At 37.1% G+C, this 22,429-nt stretch overlaps 2 protein-coding genes across 2 annotated transcripts; both read right to left on the bottom strand.

The window, feature by feature from the left end:
- Positions 1-17,106: 17,106 nt before the first annotated feature.
- LOC131629587 (uncharacterized) lies at positions 17,107-17,755 on the bottom strand. Its single transcript, XM_058900366.1, has 2 exons — positions 17,453-17,755; positions 17,107-17,299 (listed from the first exon to the last, which is right to left on the bottom strand). The coding sequence occupies exons 1-2, from the start codon at positions 17,724-17,726 to the stop codon at positions 17,250-17,252; spliced, it is 324 nt and encodes a 107-aa protein (XP_058756349.1). The 5' UTR covers positions 17,727-17,755; the 3' UTR covers positions 17,107-17,249.
- A 3,748-nt stretch (positions 17,756-21,503) lies between these two features.
- On the bottom strand, positions 21,504-22,103 carry LOC131629586 (uncharacterized). The gene is made up of 2 exons (XM_058900365.1): positions 21,811-22,103; positions 21,504-21,653 (listed from the first exon to the last, which is right to left on the bottom strand). Exons 1-2 carry the CDS (start codon positions 22,076-22,078, stop codon positions 21,604-21,606), a joined length of 318 nt encoding a protein of 105 aa, XP_058756348.1. The 5' UTR covers positions 22,079-22,103; the 3' UTR covers positions 21,504-21,603.
- Positions 22,104-22,429: the final 326 nt, after the last annotated feature.

The raw sequence follows: 22,429 nt of genomic DNA, 5'->3' as shown, positions 1-22,429 counted from the left end.
TTTACATTTCCCGCACAATCGATGTAATAGCGTAGATTTACTTTCTGCACTTTACATTTCCGCATTTTAATTTCCAGCACCCATATAAACTGCGTGTATGTCAAAGATAAAACTGAACCGTCAGATCACTAACTTCAAAGATAAATATCTGAATTCAATCACAATCACATTTGCACCTCCTAGGGTAACCCCTTTTCACTCTTTTCAAAATCAAAGTTACATTTCTACTGTTTCGAGTACAAAATCGAACCTTTTGTTTATATCCGACGAATGGATAGATTTTTAAAGGGAACAAGGATAAAGACCTCCTAACTCAGGGTAGACCTCCTAGTTTGCTTGCTCAAAATCAAAACAAACAAAATTCTCATACACTGTTGTTTTTTTAAAACGAATTTTCCAAAAGACAATATTTTGTATACATCCAAACACGGATCATTACAAAATTAACGATCTTTTCAAAACATCTTTCGAAAGATAAACAAGCATTTGTATATATCCGCACAAGGATCATTACAAATTCTATTTGCAAAGGTATTTCAAAAACACAGGTAAAGCATTCCGAATCAATTGAAAAGTAAAGCAAATGAGCTAAGCAAACTAAAGAGCCCATGGATAACCATGGATACAAAGGGTGCTAACACCTTCCCTTTGTATAACCTACCCCCTTACCCAGAATCTCTCAAAGGTCTTTTTTCTGTTTCTTTTATAAACCTTTCCTTCATTGGATAAAATAAAAGGTCGGTGGCGACTCTGTAAACTTTTTCAAAAGTGACGCGAAAGCGTCCGATCGACAAAAAAGAGTCAGTTCACGTATCCCACCCACGGAGGGGTATGGCCCGAAAGGACGGTCCACAGAACTGGCGACTCTGCTGGGGAATACAAATTCAAAATGTTTTCAAAAGGGGTTACCTTTAGAGTATAGATCATTTCGATGTTTTCAATTGTTTGATCTGATTGCTTTACTTTTCACAGGTTTGCTTGGGTACTTTGCTTGTGTGAAAGATTCTAACCCGAATCTCGAGATACCTTAAGTATATGACAATAGACCAAGGAAACTGTACGGCATGTACCGATACGGTTGATCTGGTAGTCATCGTTAGTGTGATACTTTGGTTTATACTGATGTCCCTTGAAAGCGATCAAGGAGTATATTAGGCTTCCGAAGTGTCATTAACACTAATTTGTCTTAGAACCTTTTAGTTGAACTTGACTTGTGGCCTATTAAGTGGCTAGCTTTGAAATTGATCGAAGCTAGTTATCCTCGAGGAATATTCTTGATCGGCCGTCCGAGCGCCGTATTGAGATGTTGTCTCCAAGGATCATAGAACCCGAATACTATTCTAGGACAGGTTTTCAACCAACTCAACTTCAGAGGGGAGGGTATCACCTATCAACCTCATGCAAGCCTTTAAACCTAAGGCTATTGTTTGATTTGTTTTTGTGTGCCACATGTTTGCATCATAAACACATCATTTTTCACTACACATTTCAAGGATCAAAGAGTTTACTTTTGTTTTTGCAGGTAATGGCTCCCGCCACCAGAGATTACATCCGAATCAATATCTCAACGGTGCCATCTGAACTCAAAGTCTTGGTAGCAGAATTCCCCAGGAATGCTCAATTCACTGAAAAGCATGGTCACCTACTCCATTTGGTTACCTCAAAGTTTGAAGAAGACATGATACGGGTCCTGTTCCAGTTCTTCGACCCTGAACATCATTGCTTCACATTTCCTGATTACCAGTTGGTACCCACTTTGGAAGAATTCTCTGAATTAATTGGATTACCAATCCGAGATCAATTACCTTTCACTGGTTTAGAAAGAAAACCAAAACCTGAAGTCATTGCTGCTGCTTTACATCTGCAAAAGTCAGAAATCAAATCCAATTGGGAAACAAAGAGTGGAGTTGAGGGTTTGCTTGCCAAATTCTTACTGGAAAAGGCTCGACTACTGCTAGAAAACAAAAGTTATCCAGCTTTTGAAGAAGTTATGGCTCTTTTGATCTATGGGTTGGTTTTGTTCCCTAATTCCGACCAGTTCATAAGTGTACACATCATCAACCTTTTCCTAATTCGCAACCCGGGTACCAACATTGCTGGGAGACATCCTACACTCTCTACACACTCGTACCACGAAGAAGCGAGGAACTCTCATGTGCTGTATACCACTGCTGGCTAGGTGGTTTACATGTCATCTTCCCCGATCAGTACTGAGAAATGAACAAAGAGCACAATGGTCTTACAGAATCATGTCTTTATCTCATTCAGATATCCGATGGAACAACTTCTTTCAAAGAGACATTACTATCATTGATCATTGTGGAGAATACCCTAATGTGCCACTCCTTGGCATTAAAGGAGGTATCACTTACAATCCCTCTCTAGCTCTACGCCAATTCGGATATGCAAGAAGCAACGGTCCTCATGACATGATTATCCGTGGCATTGTGTTTGATTACGAGAATGATTCTCACAGACACCGACGAAGATTCATACAGGCTTGGGACAGTGTCTATAGAATAAAAAGCAAAACTCTGGGGCAATGGAATTCTATTCCTATGGAACTTTACCTCAGATGGGTGCGTACTCATGCTCAAAAACTCATGATGCCCTATCCCGCTGTTCTACCTGTGACTATCGAATCAGAAGTCGAAGGTTACGAACCTCAAGTTATTCTACACCCGGATATGCCAACTGACTTGGAAGAGTTGCAAAAATCCTGGGTTCAACTCAAAGAGGAAAGAGACACCTTCAAAGAACACTGTCAGGACTATGAGAGAAGGCTATTCGAGCTCACCAGACAGCTTCAAGAAGAACAAAGAATCAACGCATTCCTGGGGACAAAGAAAAAGCGCCCACGGGAGACCTGAAAGATCATTTATTTTATTTTTTGTAAGCCCAAATGAGGCAAAGAAAAAAGAATAAATTGATTAACTAACGTTTGTTGCTTCTTTAACAAATCTAGACTCTATGATCCTTGAAAACATTGCACACATGCATTCACATGCATTGCATACACATTGCATTTCATACATTGCATTTCATACATTGCATTCATATACATTGCATACACATTGCATACATGGCATCCAGTCATACACATTTCATAACAGGTTCTCATGACGGGTTTCTCATCTCTTCGCTGTTTATTTCAGTCAGAAGAGATGGAATCTGAGGCAAGCATCAAGAATCTCGAAGTACAGAATGCCCAAGTTCAAGTGGCAATTCTGGAACTGGCAAAGGGGCAACAAGAGCTGAAAGCCCTGATACTCAAGAAGAAGAAGAAGCCCAAAGAATCTGCAGGCTTGAGTTACCTGAGAAGGAAGATCAAGATCCCTGTCAAAAAGATCAAAAAGCCACCAATCCCTGAAATAGTCGGTGATGGTGAACAAGAAGATAATCAAAGCAACCAGGGTTCTGCTAAACCCTCTCTCTCTTCAAATGAAGAAGAAGATCATTCTGGAGACGAACAGGATGATGACAAATACCAACAGTTGGAGGATCGTATGAAAGCTATGGAAATACAAAAAATACCTGGCTTAGATTTCAATGATCTGGGACTCGTGTCGGATGTTGTCATCCCTCCAAAATTCAAAGTTCCAACCTTTGCAAAGTATGATGGAGTTTCTTGTCCAAAACTACATTTGAGATCTTATGTGAGGAAGATACAACCTCATACAACAGATAACAAATTGTGGATTCACTTTTTCCAAGAAAGTCTGTCAGGTACACAACTCGAATGGTACTACCAGCTAGAAAATACCAAGGTTCATACTTGGGAAGAATTAGCTGCTGCTTTTTACAAACAGTACCAATACAATGCTGATCTTACACCCACTCGTACTCAATTGCGAGGCATGTCTATGGGACACTTTAACTGGCCCATTCTATAGCCATTTGCTGGGAAGTTCATCATCAGGTTTCACTGACCTAATACTGACCGGAGAACGTGTCGAAAGTGGCATTCGAAATGGAAAAATTCAAGTAGGATCCTCCTCTGGTACTACAAAAAGGCCCATCAGAAATGAGGTCAATACAGCGCAAATTCAGACAAGTCACAAAAGTGATCAGCATCAATCTGTAGGGGCGGTTATGATCTCCGCATCTGCACCTCAAAAAGATCAACAGCCAAAATATACGCATCGACCAGATGCACCAAGAAGAACTTTCACCAAAATCAACATGCCAATCTCTCAGGCATTGCAGCACTTGCTTAAAGCGGATCTGATCACATTAAGGGGTCCTCCGAAGAATGTCAATACTTCTTCTCTGAATTATCGCCCTGATGCAACATGTGCCTATCATTCAAACTGTCCAGGACATGACGCAGATCACTGCTGGGCCCTGAAAAATAAAATCCAAGACATGATAGATGCTGGAGAAATTGAGTTCGATCCTCCAGAAACTCCAAATGTCATCACAGCACCTATGCCAAAGCATGACAAAACTGTTAATGCTATCATAGACACAGTTTACATTTATGATGTGAACGAAGTATCAATTCCACTCCTCGAAGTCAAAAGAAAGTTCATCCAAGCTGGTTACTTTCCAGGTTGTGATCCCGACTGCTTTTATTGCTCACGCCAACCCAATGGTTGTGAAAATCTAAAGATGGGAATTCAAAAACACATGGATCGCCGTATCATTATGTTTGAGAGGCTCCCTTCTATGGACATGTTGGGCAAAGTCTTTGCCAACGGGATAAGAATGGAAGACGTCTCAGTGATCTCCAGCTTACCATTCAAAATCTCTACCAAGGCTCCATTCAAACTTTCTGCTACACTCAAAGTGGCATCAGTAGTCATTGCTAGACCAACCCCATTTCCATACTCCTCAGACAAAGCTGTCCCATGGGGATATGACACTAATGTTTACATTCATGGAGTTAAGCAGGATCCCTCGACTAAAGAGGACGCAACACTAACTACTTCAGCTGTAAGTAACATTGCAGGCACTAGCAAGATCACGAGAAGTGGAAGAATCTTTTCACCAGAAATTTCTCCAAATATTGCTGCTAGTCCAATCCAGGTTCCAATTCCTATTCCAGATATCAACACTCGAGGCAAAGAGCCACTGATCGAACCAGTTCAAAATCCGGTAGAGATCACTGCTGAGGATCCATCAAAGCAAGAGATGGACGAAATATTGAAAATCATCTGCAAAAGTGATTACAATATTGTCGAACAACTGGGGCATACTGCTTCAAAAATCTCAATGTTATCTCTGCTAAAATATTCAGAAGCTCATGCTAAAGCTCTAATGAAGTTCCTTCAAGCTGCGCATGTGCCTCAAGAAATCCCAATCGACCAATTTGAGAATTGTGTCGCCAGTCTTACAGTGCCCAATGGTCTTGGTTTCTCTGATGTGGATCTAACTCCTGCTGGAAGAAATCACAACAAGGCCCTGCACATCTCTATCGAATGCAACGGCACCACTCTGTCTCATGTGCTAATAGACAATGGTTCCTCTCTAAACGTGTTACCAAAGGTAATACTGGAAAAACTTGACTTCAAAGGAGTTGTGCTACAACCAAGTGATGTGGTTGTAAGAGCCTTCGATGGGTCAACAAGAACGGTGTACGGAGAAGTTAAGCTCCCAATCAGAGTGGGCTCTCAAACTTTCGATGTTATCTTTTCCGTAATAGACGTTCTTCCAACATACTCCTGTTTACTAGGACGCCCTTGGATACATGGGGCAAACGCTGTAACTTCTACCCTGCATCAGAAGTTAAAATACCCAGTAAAAGGAAAGGTTGTCACAGTCTATGGCGAAGAAGAATATATGGTCAGTCACTTGAGCAACGACAAGTATGTTGAGAGGGAGGGCGAATCCATCGAAACTCCGTATCAAGCTTTTGAGGTTGTATCTCCAGATATCTCTACCACCAAGCATATTCCTGCTACTCCAGCTACAACTATGGCTTCTCTCAAAGATGCCAAAGCCATGATTGAACAGGGTGATCGCACAGTATGGGGACAACTCCCTGATATACCCTACAAGTCCGACAAGCTAGGTCTGGGCTATAATGGTGAAAATCAAAAGAATGATCAAAATCCTCGCTCTGAAGGGTTAATATCACACTTCGCCAGCCAAGAAGTAAACGCCATTGATGATGAAGGGACATACTTGAACCACATCATTCAGCCATATCCAGACGAAATTCCACCCATTACCATGGGAATGTGGGATGCTGTGGGAGGACCAAATGACGGTTACAACTACCAGTATATCACACCTCAGAATTCTTACATTACTCTGGAAGATCTTACTCCAACAGAAGAGGGTAATCAAAATGACGGAAGTATCACAAGTCCCGTCACTCAGCAATATCAAAATCCACCCAAAGAAGTATGGGACACGCTAGGAGAACCCAGCGGCAAATACGACTATATGGTGAAATATTCCGCTCCTCCGAGCTTTTCAACTCCCATCAAAGACATTGTCCCGACTGGATGGGACGAACAGTACGACGACAACTTCGCTCTTGAAGAAGCCAGGAAGATGCCAAACAACGAAGGTTATTTTTTGTCACAGTACACTCCTTATCAGGATGCACAAGTCTCTATTCAAAACATCATTCCTACTGCATGGGACGGCCTTATCGAGCATCTCGCTCAGCCAATAGAGGGACCTCCACCTGGATTCTCATATCCAACAAATCATCCAACTTATCCTGAGGAATTACCTACGCATTTTCCCACTAGCGGAATCAATGCTACGGAAGACGAAAAGAACAACTGCAACTGGAACAGCTGGGTGCTCCCTGCTAACAACGGTGGATTGAACAACTGGAAAGCAGAGGATGTGATCTCCTTTGATCAGGAGTAAATGCCATTTCCTGTTTTCTTTGTGAATATTGTGCAAAGATAAAAGTGGTTCCTGAACAATCGAACCATGAGCTTGAAAGCCGTGTGCCTTAGCACAACGGTCCTTCTATAAAAAGGGTTTGTCATATCATGATTATGTGCATTCAATAAAATCATGGGATGCTTGCATGTTCAAAATTTTGTGATCCTTTTTCTTTCTTTATTCGCTTTCAAATAGCTATGTTTTTCTCTTCATACACACTCACATATCTACCATGCAGATTCACATACACGCTGGATCCAGTCAATAACGACTCTGCTATTGCCCGTCATGACTTTGAAAATCCGATCTACCAAACTGAGGACGAAAGTGAGGAAGATTGTGAAGTGCCAAGAGAAATTGCAAGACTTCTAGAACAAGAAGAAAAAGCCATACAGCCTCATGAGGAGCCGATTGAGGTCATCAACTTGGGCAGTGACGAAGAAAAGAAAGAGGTCAGAATTGGGGCTGACTTAGAAAACAGTGTCAAGCAAAGACTGATTCAATTGTTGCAAGACTACGCCGAGATATTCGCCTGGTCTTATCAAGATATGCCTGGCCTTGACACGGACATTGTAGTTCATCGCCTGCCAATCAAAGAAGGAAGCACTCCGGTCAAACAGAGACTGCGAAGGAGTAAGCCTGATATGTCAAAAAAGATCAAAGACGAGGTTGAAAAACAATTCAATGCCGGATTCCTAAAAGTTGTAAGTTATCCTCCTTGGATAGCTAACATCGTGCCTGTACCCAAAAAAGACGGGAAAGTCAGAATGTGTGTAGACTACAGAGATCTGAACCGGGCAAGCCCTAAAGATGATTTCCCTTTACCGCACATCGATGTACTAGTTGACAATACCGCACAATGCAAGGTATTCTCCTTTATGGACGGATTCTCAGGGTACAATCAAATCAAGATGGCACCCGAAGACATGGAAAAAACAACCTTCACAACTCCCTGGGGAACCTTTTGTTACAAAGTAATGCCCTTTGGTCTAAAAAATGCTGGAGCTACCTACCAACGAGCAATGGTAACACTATTTCATGATATGATTCATCAGGAAATAGAGGTGTATGTCGATGACATGATCGCAAAATCCAACACCGAAGAAGAACATTTGAGTCATTTACACAAGCTGTTTGACAGACTCAAGAAATACAGATTGCGACTGAACCCGAACAAGTGTACCTTTGGAGTAAGATCCGGTAAACTCTTAGGTTTCATCGTCAGCAGTAAAGGTATTGAGGTTGATCCTGCCAAGGTCAAAGCCATTCAAGAAATGCCTATACCCCGTACCGAGAAACAAGTCAGAGGATTCTTGGGACGTCTAAACTACATAGCCAGATTCATTGCCCATATGACTCCTACTTGTGTGCCAATCTTCAAATTACTGAAGAAAGATCAAGTGGAAAGATGGAATGACAAATGCCAGTTAGCCTTTGATAAAATCAAAGAATACCTTCAAAAACCGCCAATCTTGTTACCTCCTGTGGAAGGCAGACCTCTGATAATGTACCTAACTGTGTTAGAAGATTCAATGGGGTGTGTACTCGGACAACATGACGATTCCGGTCGAAAGGAGCACGCAATCTACTATCTTAGCAAAAAGTTTACCGATTGTGAAACAAGATACTCACTACTCGAAAAAACTTGCTGTGCCTTAGCATGGGCGGCTCGCCGACTAAGACAGTATATGCTAAATCACACCACTTTCCTGATCTCCAAGATGGATCCAATCAAATACGTGTTCGAAAAACCTGCTCTCTCTGGAAGGATTGCAAGATGGCAAATGATCCTAACAGAATATGACATTCAATACACTTCGCAAAAAGCAATCAAAGGAAGTGTGGTAGCTGATCATTTAGCTCATCAAGCAGTAGATGATTATCAGGCATTGAACTTTGACTTCCCAGACGAAGACATTATGCTAGTCAATGACTACAAACAACCAGGATCCCGATGGACTATGGTTTTTGACGGAGCTTCTAATGCGCTCGGCAATGGCATCGGAGCTGTGATCATTTCCCCCACAGGAGGTCATACACCCTTCACCGCCAGATTGTGTTTCAATTGCACCAACAATATAGCCGAATACGAAGCATGCATTCTGGGTCTCAAAGCTGTAATTGATCTAAAAATCAAATTCCTTGAAGTCTACGGAGACTCGGCCTTGGTAATCTACCAAGTCAAAGGGGAATGGGACACAAAGCACCCAAATCTAATTCCATACAAAGAACATGTGTTGAGTTTGATTCCTTACTTCGAGGAGATCACTTTCGAACACATCCCACGCGAAGAAAATCAACTAGCTGATGCCTTAGCTACCATGTCATCCATGTTCAAAGTCAATTGGGACGACGAAGCTCCTATGATCACCATTTACAGGCAAGACGAACCAGCCTATTGCAATGAGATCGATACCAAACAAATGGAAGACAAATCATGGTTCCATGAAATACAAAGGTATCTCGAAACCCAGGAGTACCCTGAAGGGGCATCTATTAACGACAGAAAGTTTCTAAGGAGATTTGCCTCCAAATTCTTCCTAAGCAATGGAACTTTGTACAAGCGCAACCATGACTCGACTTTACTTCGTTGCGTAAACAAGAAGGAAGCAGAACAAATCATGGAAGACATACACAATGGTACCTTCGGTACTCATTCCAACGGACATACAATGGCTAAAAAGATCTTGAGAGCAGGTTACTACTGGTCTACCATGGAGACAGATTGCCATCATCATTCCAAATCTTGTCACAAATGCCAGATATATGCCGACAAAGTGCATGTACCTCCAGTTCCATTAAACGTTCTGACGGCTCCTTGGCCTTTCGCAATGTGGGGTATTGATATGATTGGAGAAATCAAACCTACTGCTTCCAACGGACATCGCTTTATCCTGGTCGCTATTGACTACTTCACAAAGTGGGTAGAGGCAGCTTCATATGCTTCTGTCACCAAGAATGTGGTAGCCAGGTTTATCAAGCACAATCTCATTTGTCGGTACGGCATCCCCGAAAGGATCATCACTGACAATGGCACGAATCTAAACAACAAAATGATTACTGAACTCTGCACGCAGTTCCAGATCAAACATCATAATTCTTCTCCATATCGACCAAAGATGAACGGCGCTGTCGAAGCCGCCAACAAAAACATCAAGAAAATCATACAAAAGATGACAGTAACCTACAAAGACTGGCATGAGATGTTACCTTTTGCTCTTCATGGTTATCGCACATCTGCGCGTACTTCAACAGGGGCAACTCCATTCTCGTTAGTCTACGGTATGGAAGCAGTTCTCCCAATCGAAATCCAGATTCCTTCCTTAAGGATCATGAAAGAAGCCGATCTAGACGAAGACGATTGGATTCAAACTCGATTCGACCAAATACACTTGATCGATGAGAAAAGACTTGCAGCTATCTGTCATGGCCAGCTATACCAAAAGCGCATGATCAAAGCATTCAACAAGAAAGTCAAAAGTCAAGCATACCAAACTGGTGGCTTGGTTATCAAACGCATCATCTTACCACAAGGTGATCCCAGAGGCAAATGGACCCCCACCTACGAGGGACCATTCATAATCAAGAAAATATTCTCCGGCGGTGCCATGTTGCTTACCACCATGGATGGCGAGGATTTCCCACACCCTGTGAATGCGGACATAGTCAAAAAGTACTTTGCTTAAAAAAAAAAAATACAGCTCGCTAAGTTGAAAACCTGAAAGGGCAACTTAGGCAAAAATGAGCGTCTCGGTGGATTGAAAACCCGAAAGGGCGATCCAGGCAAAAATTAGAGACAAAACAAATACAATCCCGGTAGGCTGAAAACCTGAAAGGGCAGCCTAGGCAAAAAGTAGGGAATAAAGCATACAACTATGTCCCGCTCAGCTGCCTACTCACCGACAAGGTTCAACACCTCAAAGACACCGATCAGTCCAATCACTTTCTTCCAACAAGTGAGGGATGAGATGCTCGAAGACAGATTGGCAATAGCAGAATTGAAACTTGACTGGATCGTTCTCACATAGCTATTTCTTTTCATAAATACTTTTCAAAACTTTCTGACAATTTCCTACTTCTAGGATTGTTGTCTCCCTATACTAATCCGCCTATCACGGCACCTTTTCAAAAATCAATGCAGCTTATAACTAACATTTTCATTTTTTCTGTTTTGAATACGCGAGCATCCCAATGATATTTTGAATGAACATATGCATTTGAATATGATTGATGTTTACCAGGAAAAACAGGAATAGCATTCCGGACATGTCCCAATTATTTGGACATTATCCTAAACCAGCATCAGAAGGAAGTTTCCCCAATGGAGACACATTCCTCAACAAATCCCTCAAAAAGATTTTTCTTTCGAAAGAAGTCTTATTCCCCAGCAGGGTTGTTCCAGATTACTGTCTTCAGAAGGTGTGATCTCCGCACCCAAACTTGGTCAGATAGTGCATCGGAGGATTATGCATCTTCCTCATTCCCACTCCAAAGGGCGTCACAGTCCGAACTCTCAAAACTACTGTTCATCCCCGAGCAGTAATCAAAGATCCTTCAATAGAATATCCTGGTTCTCAAAGAATTTCCCCAACCCAGGGTACTCAAGCGAGACAGAAGATCATCAACAACCACGATGCCTTCACTTCCAAATGGCTAGCAGGGATTTATTTTCCCAATCACAATGCCTTCATTTCTTGACGACTAAGCTGGGATTTATTTTCCCAATCAGGAGCTTGACACGCTCTAAGCTGCATAAACCATGCATCACATTCACACTCATATTCACATTCACAATCATGCATCATACGCATATTCATACACAACATAGCTTGCATATTTCTCCTCTAGCTCGAGGATCTCATATCATACATGCATCATAGACATCGCATATTATTAACTTGATTTTTCAGGTAGACAGATGTCTTCAGCAAAGATGTTCTCACTCACATGCAGTGTTCATCCTGAATCTTATTCAGACAAGCAGTCCTTTCAGATACAATCAAACCAAAGATTCACTCTGAAGAACTCTCATTCTCAATTCATTTATCATCTAACATTGCTAGTCTAAGGCGATACCTCAGACGGTTCCAGAACGATCTAGCATTTCAGATCTAAGGCGATACCTCCGACGGTTCCAGAACGATCTAGCATTTCAGATCTAAGGCGAAACCTCAGACGGTTCCAGAACGATCTAACATTGCAGATCTAAAGTGATACCTCAAACGGTTCCACAATGATCAACTTTCAAATCCTTCATCAAGATATAATCAACAGATTCATTCTGATGAACAAACCATCAACACATTGTCCAGGTGGCATCCGAAAGCCCATCTCAGGTAATGTTTCAATCTGCCAACAACATTTCACAGACAACATTCAAATGCAACTTCCAACATCTCTGCTGATCAAGGTAAGTGCAAATTTTCAGGGCATCTATTTATTCAATCATCTTCTACCCTCAGATTTCAGACAATCTCTTCAGGTTTAAGAAGATTGAATAGGGGCAACTGTTATACCCCAAAATTTGCCCACTTCTTTTTTCAGGAAAGTTTCAATATGAAAATTAAGAGTCTCATATAAACATGGATTTTTTCAAAATATCCTGACATATGAAGAACTTGGTTTTCAGAATTTTTCTTACACAGTAACTTGGCTTACAGTGGAATTTATTCTTACGCAAACGCCAAATACTATTCTTTACTTCACATGCTATTTATTTATTTACAGATAAATAGTACTGACACAATTGGTACAGAGTTAAATCTTTTTGCAGGCGCAGAATCAGGAAACTCAGACTGTACTGGTAACAGTATATATTAGTTATTTATTATGTCTGTGTTTTTAACAAGTCATGTAAATAACTTTAATTTTTCAAACATAAAACAAAAACAAAAAAAAAAAAAACAAAAAAAAAAAAAAAAAAAAAAAAAAAAAAAAGAAAATTAACTTTGACTGTTGATTTTTCACTCTAACTGCTGCTTCTGTACACGAACAGTCGGTTGACAGACAAGCTGCAGACAGTACAATTCACAGTGATTTGTACAATCAATCAAATCAATCATTCACAATTCAAATTTCCAAGATTTTTGTGTTAGAAGTCTTCTGAATATCACATGATTAGCAGAAACTCAACACTGCACAAAAATCAGGTACGCTTAACTGCCTCCTATACAGACAGTCCCTAATCAGGGTTTTTCTTGTTTTAACAGGAGCAACAAGTTTTGAGAGCTCAAATGGATTTCATATACATCCATACATCTCAAAGTACCATCATACAAATTTTCAAACTTCAATTCACTCAGACGCACCGTCAGCAGCTCAAACAGTCAACAGACGACCCGTTTGACCAAAAAAGTCAACTGACAGTCAAAAATGAAATTTTTTGTCAAAGTCCATATTTTGTCAAAGGATTCAACATTTGATCATTGGATGATCACAATTCATCAAGGAAAGATCAAAAATCAACAAAACCCTAAGATTCAAAATTAGGGTTTTTGCCTGAAAAGTCAACTCAACTTTGACTGATCATAACTCTCTCATCCTTCATCCAAAAAATGTCAACCAAAGCTCATTTTGAAGGAAATTCAATTATCTTTCAAATGCAATTGATCCCATGGTCATTGCATTCACCATTTGGAAAATATGGCCAAAGACATTACAGGTCATTTTCAAAGTCAACAAAAAGACACTTTTTTCAAATGGACACACAAGGAGAACCAAAAATCATTTTGATATGAGACCAAAGACATTGGTTAGAGGACTCTTTGAGGTTTCCAAAAAGTGCAAGATCTCCTTCATATGACAAAAATTGAAGGATTTACACCTTGTTGAAGTTGGCTAAATTTTGGGAAAATGCATGAAATCAACATTGCTCAAAAATGTTTTTTTTCCAAATGAGTCCAAGTTTTTATGGTCCAAACATCTTTGCCATGTTACTATGGGCCTCCCACGACCAAGACAAAGCCCACATCTATATTATCCATTTTTGACATGATTTTATCTTATTTTAAGATTAAAATCAAAGGAAAATTGCATGGATAATTGGTGACTTGGTCTCCAAGTATGACTCACCTCCAAAATCTTCAATTTTCTGCAGAAGATTGATGCCCAAGGCAAGAGCATTGAATGGAGTCAAGGCTTGGTCAAAAATTCAAAGTTTTTTAATATTAAAGAACCAAACTTTCAACAAAGGCAACTATAGCTTCTTGCTTCACTTCCAAGCAGCCTTTGGGCTATAAAAGGAGTAGCATACTTCAGCAACAAAGAGAGGACACGATTTGTAACAAGAGCATAGCCTTCTTCATCACAAAAATTCTCCAAAAATCTCAAAACTTTGTAAAATTCAAATTCAATTCTCCAATCAATATTAATACAAACCAAGCATTCTAATCATCTTCTCAAACATAATAGAGTAAGATTGAACTCTAAATATAGGCCTATGAGAGTCGTGTAGTGCATATAAGTGTTCTTCATGTATATATGCCCTAACTTTCATTTTCATATTTGCAATTAATTTCCATATGAACTAACCACCCTAACATGTTTATGAGGTCCTACATAAGTGATCTGGGTCTTAACATGCCAACTCCCACGTGAGGATAACCATATGCCATTAACATAAGCTTATGAGTGTTCATACTTTAACATCTTCGAACCTATAGCTACGAGCCTCAAATCACGAAACTAATGACATATTTGGATTCAGGGCATCATGTTTAGTGGATCTGGGTTGCTTTCATGTGTTGCTAACGTGTGTTCTTGCAGGTTTGGGAAGCTACCAAAAATAACGTTTTCTTATTGTAAAATAGAGGGGGTTCAAAACCCCCGCTATCTGTCTAGAAAAAATGCATGGGACGGAGGTTGAAGACGACCACGCGTCCGAGCGTGGTTCGTCAGTCAACAGTCAGCTCTCTCTCTCCCTCTGTTTCCATTGGTCCACGCAGGCGAAGGTGGGGACCAGTCTGACTTTGGTCTCCCACTAATCCCATGATCTACTTTAACCATGTGCATCATGTGACCTCAGATCTGAACCCTTGGATCACTTCAATCTTCAATCCAACGCCTCACACACGCAGCTACACCATGCTCCCTCAGTCAACTTCCACACTGAATAAGTATCCTTTTTATATTTTCTATTTTATTTTATTTTTATTGCAAAAATAATTAAAAATAGTTTTAAATTCCAAAAAATTCCCCAAAAAATATTTTAAACTTCTAAAATAATATATTATTTTCTGAAACAAAAATATTTTATTTTTCTTCAAAATTTCAATATTTTTCATAATTAATTAGTATGTATTTATATATTTGCTTATTAATTATTTTAATTAGTCAAAAAATCATAAAAAAAATTGTTCTTTGTGTTAAATATTGTTTATATATCATAAACTAATTTTGTACATATTTAGGATAATTTTATCATTAAGTCTTAATTATTTGTGTAATTATTTGCATAATTATGTTTTGATTAACTTAAAATATCCAAAAAACAAATTTCAAAAATTCCAAAAAAATTAGTTTTGTTCTAAAATCAATTAACAAATATTTTGTACATATTTTTAAACTTATTTGCTAGGTTTAATCATATTTCCATCTTTTCTTTATTTTAAATTAATTAATAATGCATTAATTATATTTAAAATAAATCACAAAAATACAAAAATATGCCTTTTATTTCTTGCAATTTAAAATTCCTAGATAAATGTATAGGATGTCAAATTCATGTAAATAGGCTAGTTTACATTTCCCGCACAATCGATGTAATAGCGTAGATTTACTTTCTGCACTTTACATTTCCGCATTTTAATTTCCAGCACACATATAAACTGCGTGTATGTCAAAGATAAAACTGAATCGTTAGATCACTAACTTCAAAGATAAATATCTGAATTCAATCACAATCACATTTGCACCTCTTAGGGTAACCCCTTTACACTCTTTTCAAAAATCAAAGTTACATTACTACTGTTTCGAGTACAAAATCGAACCTTTTGTTTATATCCGACGAATGGATAGATTTTTAAAGGGAACAAGGATAAAGACCTCCTAACTCAGGGTAGACCTCCTAGTTTGCTTGCTCAAAATCAAAACAAACAAAATTCTCATACACTGTTGTTTTTTTAAAACGAATTTTCCAAAAGACAATATTTTGTATACATCCAAACACGGATCATTACAAAATTAACGATCTTTTCAAAACATCTTTCGAAAGATAAACAAGCATTTGTATATATCCGCACAAGGATCATTACAAATTCTATTTGCAAAGGTATTTCAAAAACACAGGTAAAGCATTCCGAATCAATTGAAAAGTAAAGCAAATGAGCTAAGCAAACTAAAGAGCCCATGGATAACCATGGATACAAAGGGTGCTAACACCTTCCCTTTGTATAACCTACCCCCTTACCAAGAATCTCTCAAAGGTCTTTTTTCTGTTTCTTTTATAAACCTTTCCTTCATTGGATAAAATAAAAGGTCGGTGGCGACTCTGTAAACTTTTTCAAAAGTGACGCGAAAGCGTCCGATCGACAAAAAAGAGTCAGTTCACGTATCCCACCCACGGAGGGGTATGGCCCGAAAGGACGGTCCACAACTACGAATTTGCATATGCGAAGTCACATTTTTTTAGAAAAAGTGTCTTCGAATATGCATATCTGAATTATAAAAATAATTTGGGATTCTCACCGCGAGTATGTAAATAGATATATGGGTGCAATGAGAATTGTCCTAAACTGTATCCATAACACTCAGGCCCATAAACTGGCATAAATGGCCATAAATGAAAACAATGGCATCCATATGGATCTGCCCATTCAAAATGTAATTCAAGCTTTTTATGCTGTTTATCAATAAAGAAGAAAAAATAAACTGTTTGATAGTGATATCTCACAAGTGTCAATATTGTCAATTTAATAATTTTTAAACTTAATTATTTTATAATTTTTATTATTATTATTATTATTATTATTATTATTATGTTAATATTATTTTTAAGAATTAATTTATAGTGAGGCAAGTTAGTGAGTGTTTTCTTTGTCCAATACTTTAATGGGTAAAATTTTATTTCTTAAAATTGACTAATTAGAATATTGTATATTGGAGTAACTAGTCAATGTAAAAAGTGTTTTAACTAAAAAAATTAAATTACATTAAAACAGAGCTTAATTTCAAAACTGAAAAGTGAAAAAGAAATGGAAAATGACAATAACAAAATAGAATGAGAGAGAATGTTATTAAATTCAACATATTTTTCTCCATTTATTGAATGTTACATATTATTCTAGCGAGTATTAAACATTGACATTGTTCATAAACTCAATATATATATATATATATATATATATATATATATATATATATATATATATATATATATATATTTATTGATTGTTACATATTGTCTAACAAGATTTCAAGCATGAATTAACGATTGCATTGACATCACGAGCATCTGAAAAAATAAAATGTAAAAGTTATTTAAAAACAACATTAATTAAATTAACACTACTATCATATTTTTTTAGATGTATTAAATAACTAATATATATATATATATATATATATATATATATATATATATATATATGGGAAAGTATGAGCATACCAGTTTTAATACTATTGAGTTTTGAATAAGCACAACCAGTAGTACATTGATATGCAGCTGGTGATGATATGTTATTGCATGCCAATCCACATCCAGCAACACATTCTACATACTTTAGTTCCTCATCCAATTTATTTGCACATTGTACAGCACACTTGGCAGCACAACGCACTATAGCGATAGGCCGAGTCGGAAGAGAATAACTAGCTTGTGCTAAAATGAACATAATTATTGTCATAATCACAGCAACATTTTTCATCACACTTCTTGCCATAATTCTTTCCTTGTATTAATGTTGTTTTACTCTTGATACATATATTGTGTTGAATCTCTATTTATAATTTTTTTTATAAATGAAACATCAGAGATTATAAAAATATTATTTTTGTTGTATTATAAATTTGTATAGCCTATTTAGAAAAATATTAATTGAACATGACAAATGGCAAAAAGTTATATAATGGGAATCCATTTAAAATTGTTTTTCAACAAGTATTTTATGTCAAATTAAAATTTTTAAATAATATGGCTTTATAAAATGTATATGAAATTTTTTAAATATTTAAATAATATAAAAGTGTTTTCAAAATATTATTCATTAATATAAAAGTGTTTTCAAAATATTATTCAAATTAAGAATCTGATTATCACTTTTATCATAATAGTTTTTTAGAAAACATGCCACACAAAAAAAGATGTCTACTTTTTTCGAAGGATACGTGTACTCTTTAATTCACGAGTTTATAATTATTAAATATTTTAATATCAAATATCGAGATCTTCCCGCACCTAAAATGAGAGAGAAACAAGAGAGAAGAGAGAAACATGAAGGTGAGTGGTCCATTGTTTCTAATCGAAGAGTTAGGAATAGAGTGTGGGACAATGCTGGCCATGGTAGAATTAAGGATGTCAATCAGAGGAGATCTACTTTTTTGTGACTGCTTTTTCCATATACATATTTAGCCAGAGATCTTTATAGGGTTTTCGCGAAGTTTGGTGAAGTTGATGAGGTGGTGATCCCCTGCAAGAAAGACATTAGGGGCAAGAGGTATGGGTTTGTGCGGTTCTTTGATGTTGAAGATGATAGGCGGTTGAATACCAAGTTGGATAGTATTTTTCTAAAGGAGAGTAAGATTCGAGTTAACATTCCGTGATTTTCGAGACGACAACATGTCGACTAGGGGGGTAAGGCGAGATGATTTGAGGAATAAGCTTGGGATGGACGGCTGGAAGGTGGTATCAATGAGTTTCATGTGAAGAACAAGAATATAAGGGATAACAAGATTAAATCTGTCATCGTCAATGGTAGTGAAAAGTCTTTTACGCAAGTGGTGAAAACAATGGAAAACTGGTGGCAGAGTTGTCATTTGGAATCAGTGGTGCTAACAACGGAAAACTGTTGTTCTTTAATGACGTTCAGTTGGAGGATGTCAACAAAATGAAGAAAACTATGGTGAGGTGGTGTACATGGCTGGGACGACTAGCGGCATTCAATATGCTCTACATGCTGAGGGCTTATTTCTCATTCAAGCTATTCATATGGGTGCTAATAAATGTCTCCTGCTTGAGCGTGAGGAAGGGGCGTTAGAGGTACTGGTAAAGGAATGTGAGGTGGTTCTTAATCAGTGGTTTCAATCAATCAAGAGATCGAAGCCTGGTAATATTGATGGTGAAAGGATAGTGTGGTTACGTTTCTTTTGTATACCCTGTCATGTTTTGGGTGATAAGATGTTTAGGTTTCTAGCAGAGGAGGTTGGAGTGTTCTCAATTGCAGATGATAATACACAGCATAAGAAAACGTTAGAGGTGGCCAGGATATGTGTTAGAACCTAATGTTTAACCTTCTTGACCAAAGAGTTGGGTGTTTCCATTGATGAAGTTAGGTTTTTCATCACTTTGGTGGAGGATTTCAGTGTTCCAGTGTCTGTAGTGGATTCTTCTAGCTCCGATGAATATTTTGATTCCTTCAAGGATTGGAGTGAGGATGAGGCCAACACATTGTTCGAGCATGCTAAAGTTGATGGTTTGTTTGATGGCAACGTATCGAAATTGGATGGGACTTTTCATGTAAGTCAACCTCAGAGGCGGAGGCTTTTGTGGATTCAGATGAAGAAAAAGTGTTAGACACTTTCTAAGACTCGGGGAATTCGGGAGGGGTTTTAGGGTGTGATGGTGACGTTTCAGCTAGGGTGGTTGTTTCTAAAATCACAAAAAAGATTAAGAAAATGAGAATGAAAAAAGTTGAGTAGCTAAACATTGGGGTGTAATTTGTTATAGAGGAAACTAAGGTGGGACATGTGGCGTTAGATAGTAATTTTAATTATTTTAAATATGATTTTATAGACAATTAGTTGGGCTTCGGGTTGGGCCCAATTGTTGGTCATAATATTGGGTCGGGGGTGTTGAGTTTATTATTTCCAAGTAGCATGCTGTTGAGGCCTAAGGCCTGCTTGGAAGAGATAAGGCAGTTTTTACCCAACCTCACATTGCATGTGGCTATCGTGGTTCTTCATCTTTACGTTAATCTGATTCTTTGGAGGTTCAAAAGGGGCAGTCGGAAGGGATTGGGGGGAGCGGTTTATTCTAGTGTGGTGGCAACTGATACAGATGTGGTCCGTCGTAACAGGAGCCTCATGGGAGGCTCTCTTTGTGATGTGGCTACAGTTATGTTGAAGATGGATAAAGAGCTGGGTGTTACGGGAAGGGGTTGATCGTGACTTTACGTGTCTATAAATTCGATAACTGCAAGTGCACAGTCGTGTCATGTAGTTTTAAAAGATATCAAATCCACAGGGATTATGAATCAATCTACCATTATCTAAGGTTACTATGTAGAGCTACGGCTACTAATATCTTAGTTGTTTCGAAAGGGAAATGTAATTGTGAAGTCTAAGTAATATAATAATAAACGGATATCAGTATGTATTTCGTTTAACTTAGGCAATCCGAAGGTCCAGTGGCTATGGTTCTTATTCGATTAAAAATCTTTATTAATTCTGTTGTTTAAAAGTCCTCCTCTCAAACTCTCGCTCTGTTGATTTAGACTACTATCCTAACTCGTAATGTACGCTCTCACCATCCCATTAGATTTAGAAAAACTTTTTGAAAATAACATAGTTAATAAAATTCTCGCTTTATGAAGTCGTTATCTACTTAAATCTCCTAGTCTCAACCTCTCGCTCTATTGACTCGACTCATGCTAGTATTCCCTAACGTACGCTTTTGCCATCCCACGTCGGGTTTAAAAACACTTTTTGAAAGTAAATAATTTCTAATCAGTTTTAATACGCTCTCGCCATCCTTAAAACTAATGCCTTATGTCTACTATCCAGTTAAAGATCTCAAACTCTCGCTCTATTGATTTTAACCTTTGTCGGCCTTAAAACCTCAAACTCTCGCTCTATTGATTTTAAAACTCTATTAATTAAATTAGACATAAAACCAAAAACAAGTGATAGTTAATAAAACATAACACTTAGGCCCATAAGCTGGTATAAATGGCCATAAATGAAAACAATGGCATCCATATGGATCTGCCCATTCAAAATGTAATTCAAGCCTTTTATGCTGTTTATCAATAAAGAAGAAAAAATAAATTGTTTGATAGTGATAGCTCACACGTGTCAATATTGTCAATTTAATAATTTTTAAACTTAATTATTTTATAATTTTTATTATTATTATTATTATTATTGTTATTATTATTATTATTATTATTATTATGTTAATATTATTTTTAAGAATTAATTTATAGTGAGGCAAGTTAGTGAGTGTTTTCTTTGTCCAATACTTTAATGGGTAAAATTTTATTTCTTAAAATTGACTAATTAGAATATTGTAGATTGGAGTAACTAGTCAATGTAAAAAGTGTTTTAACTAAAAAAATTAAATTACATTAAAACAGAGCTTAATTTCAAAACTGAAAAGTGAAAAAGAAATGGAAAATGACAATAACAAAATAGAATGAGAGAGAATGTTATTAAATTCAACATATTTTTCTCCATTTATTGAATGTTACATATTATTCTAGCGAGTATTAAACATTGACATTGTTCATAAACTCAATATATATATATATATATATATATATATATATATATATATATATATATATATATATATATATATATTTATTGATTGTTACATATTGTCTAACAAGATTTCAAGCATGAATTAACGATTGCATTGACATCACGAGCATCTGAAAAAATAAAATGTAAAAGTTATTTAAAAACAACATTAATTAAATTAACACTACTATCATATTTTTTTAGATGTATTAAATAACTAATATATATATATATATATATATATATATATATATATATATATATATATATGGGAAAGTATGAGCATACCAGTTTTAATACTATTGAGTTTTGAATAAGCACAACCAGTAGTACATTGATATGCAGCTGGCGATGATATGTTATTGCATGCCAATCCACATCCAGCAACACATTCTACATACTTTAGTTCCTCATCCAATTTATTTGCACATTGTACAGCACACTTGGCAGCACAACGCACTATAGCGATAGGCCGAGTCGGAAGAGAATAACTAGCTTGTGCCAAAATGAACATAATTATTGTCATAATCACAGCATTCATCACACTTCTTGCCATAATTCTTTCCTTGTATTAATGTTGTTTTACTCTTGATACATATATTGTGTTGAATCTCTATTTATAATTTTTTTTATAAATGAAACATCAGAGATTATAAAAATATTATTTTTGTTGTATTATAAATTTGTATAGCCTATTTAGAAAAATATTAATTGAACATGACAAATGGCAAAAAGTTATATAATGGGAATCCATTTAAAATTGTTTTTCAACAAGTATTTTATGTCAAATTAAATTTTTTAAATAATATGGCTTTATAAAATGTATATGAAATTTTTTAAATATTTAAATAATATAAAAGTGTTTTCAAAATATTATTCATTAATATAAAAGTGTTTTCAAAATATT

This window comes from Vicia villosa, unplaced genomic scaffold (assembly GCF_029867415.1).
Source record: "Vicia villosa cultivar HV-30 ecotype Madison, WI unplaced genomic scaffold, Vvil1.0 ctg.000582F_1_1, whole genome shotgun sequence".
In the NCBI taxonomy this organism is placed as follows: Eukaryota; Viridiplantae; Streptophyta; class Magnoliopsida; order Fabales; family Fabaceae; genus Vicia; species Vicia villosa.
Note: the sequence above shows the minus strand (reverse complement) of the source record. Positions and strands in the feature narration are given on the sequence as shown.

Coding starts and splice junctions, on each gene's coding strand:
- LOC131629586 (XM_058900365.1), bottom strand. CDS start 22,078: ATGGCAAGAAGTGTGATGAATGCTGTGATTATGACAATAATTATGTTC. Junction 21,654..21,810: donor ACTCAATAGTATTAAAACTG/GTATGCTCATAC, acceptor TTATTTTTTCAG/ATGCTCGTGATGTCAATGCA.
- LOC131629587 (XM_058900366.1), bottom strand. CDS start 17,726: ATGGCAAGAAGTGTGATGAAAAATGTTGCTGTGATTATGACAATAATT. Junction 17,300..17,452: donor ACTCAATAGTATTAAAACTG/GTATGCTCATAC, acceptor TTATTTTTTCAG/ATGCTCGTGATGTCAATGCA.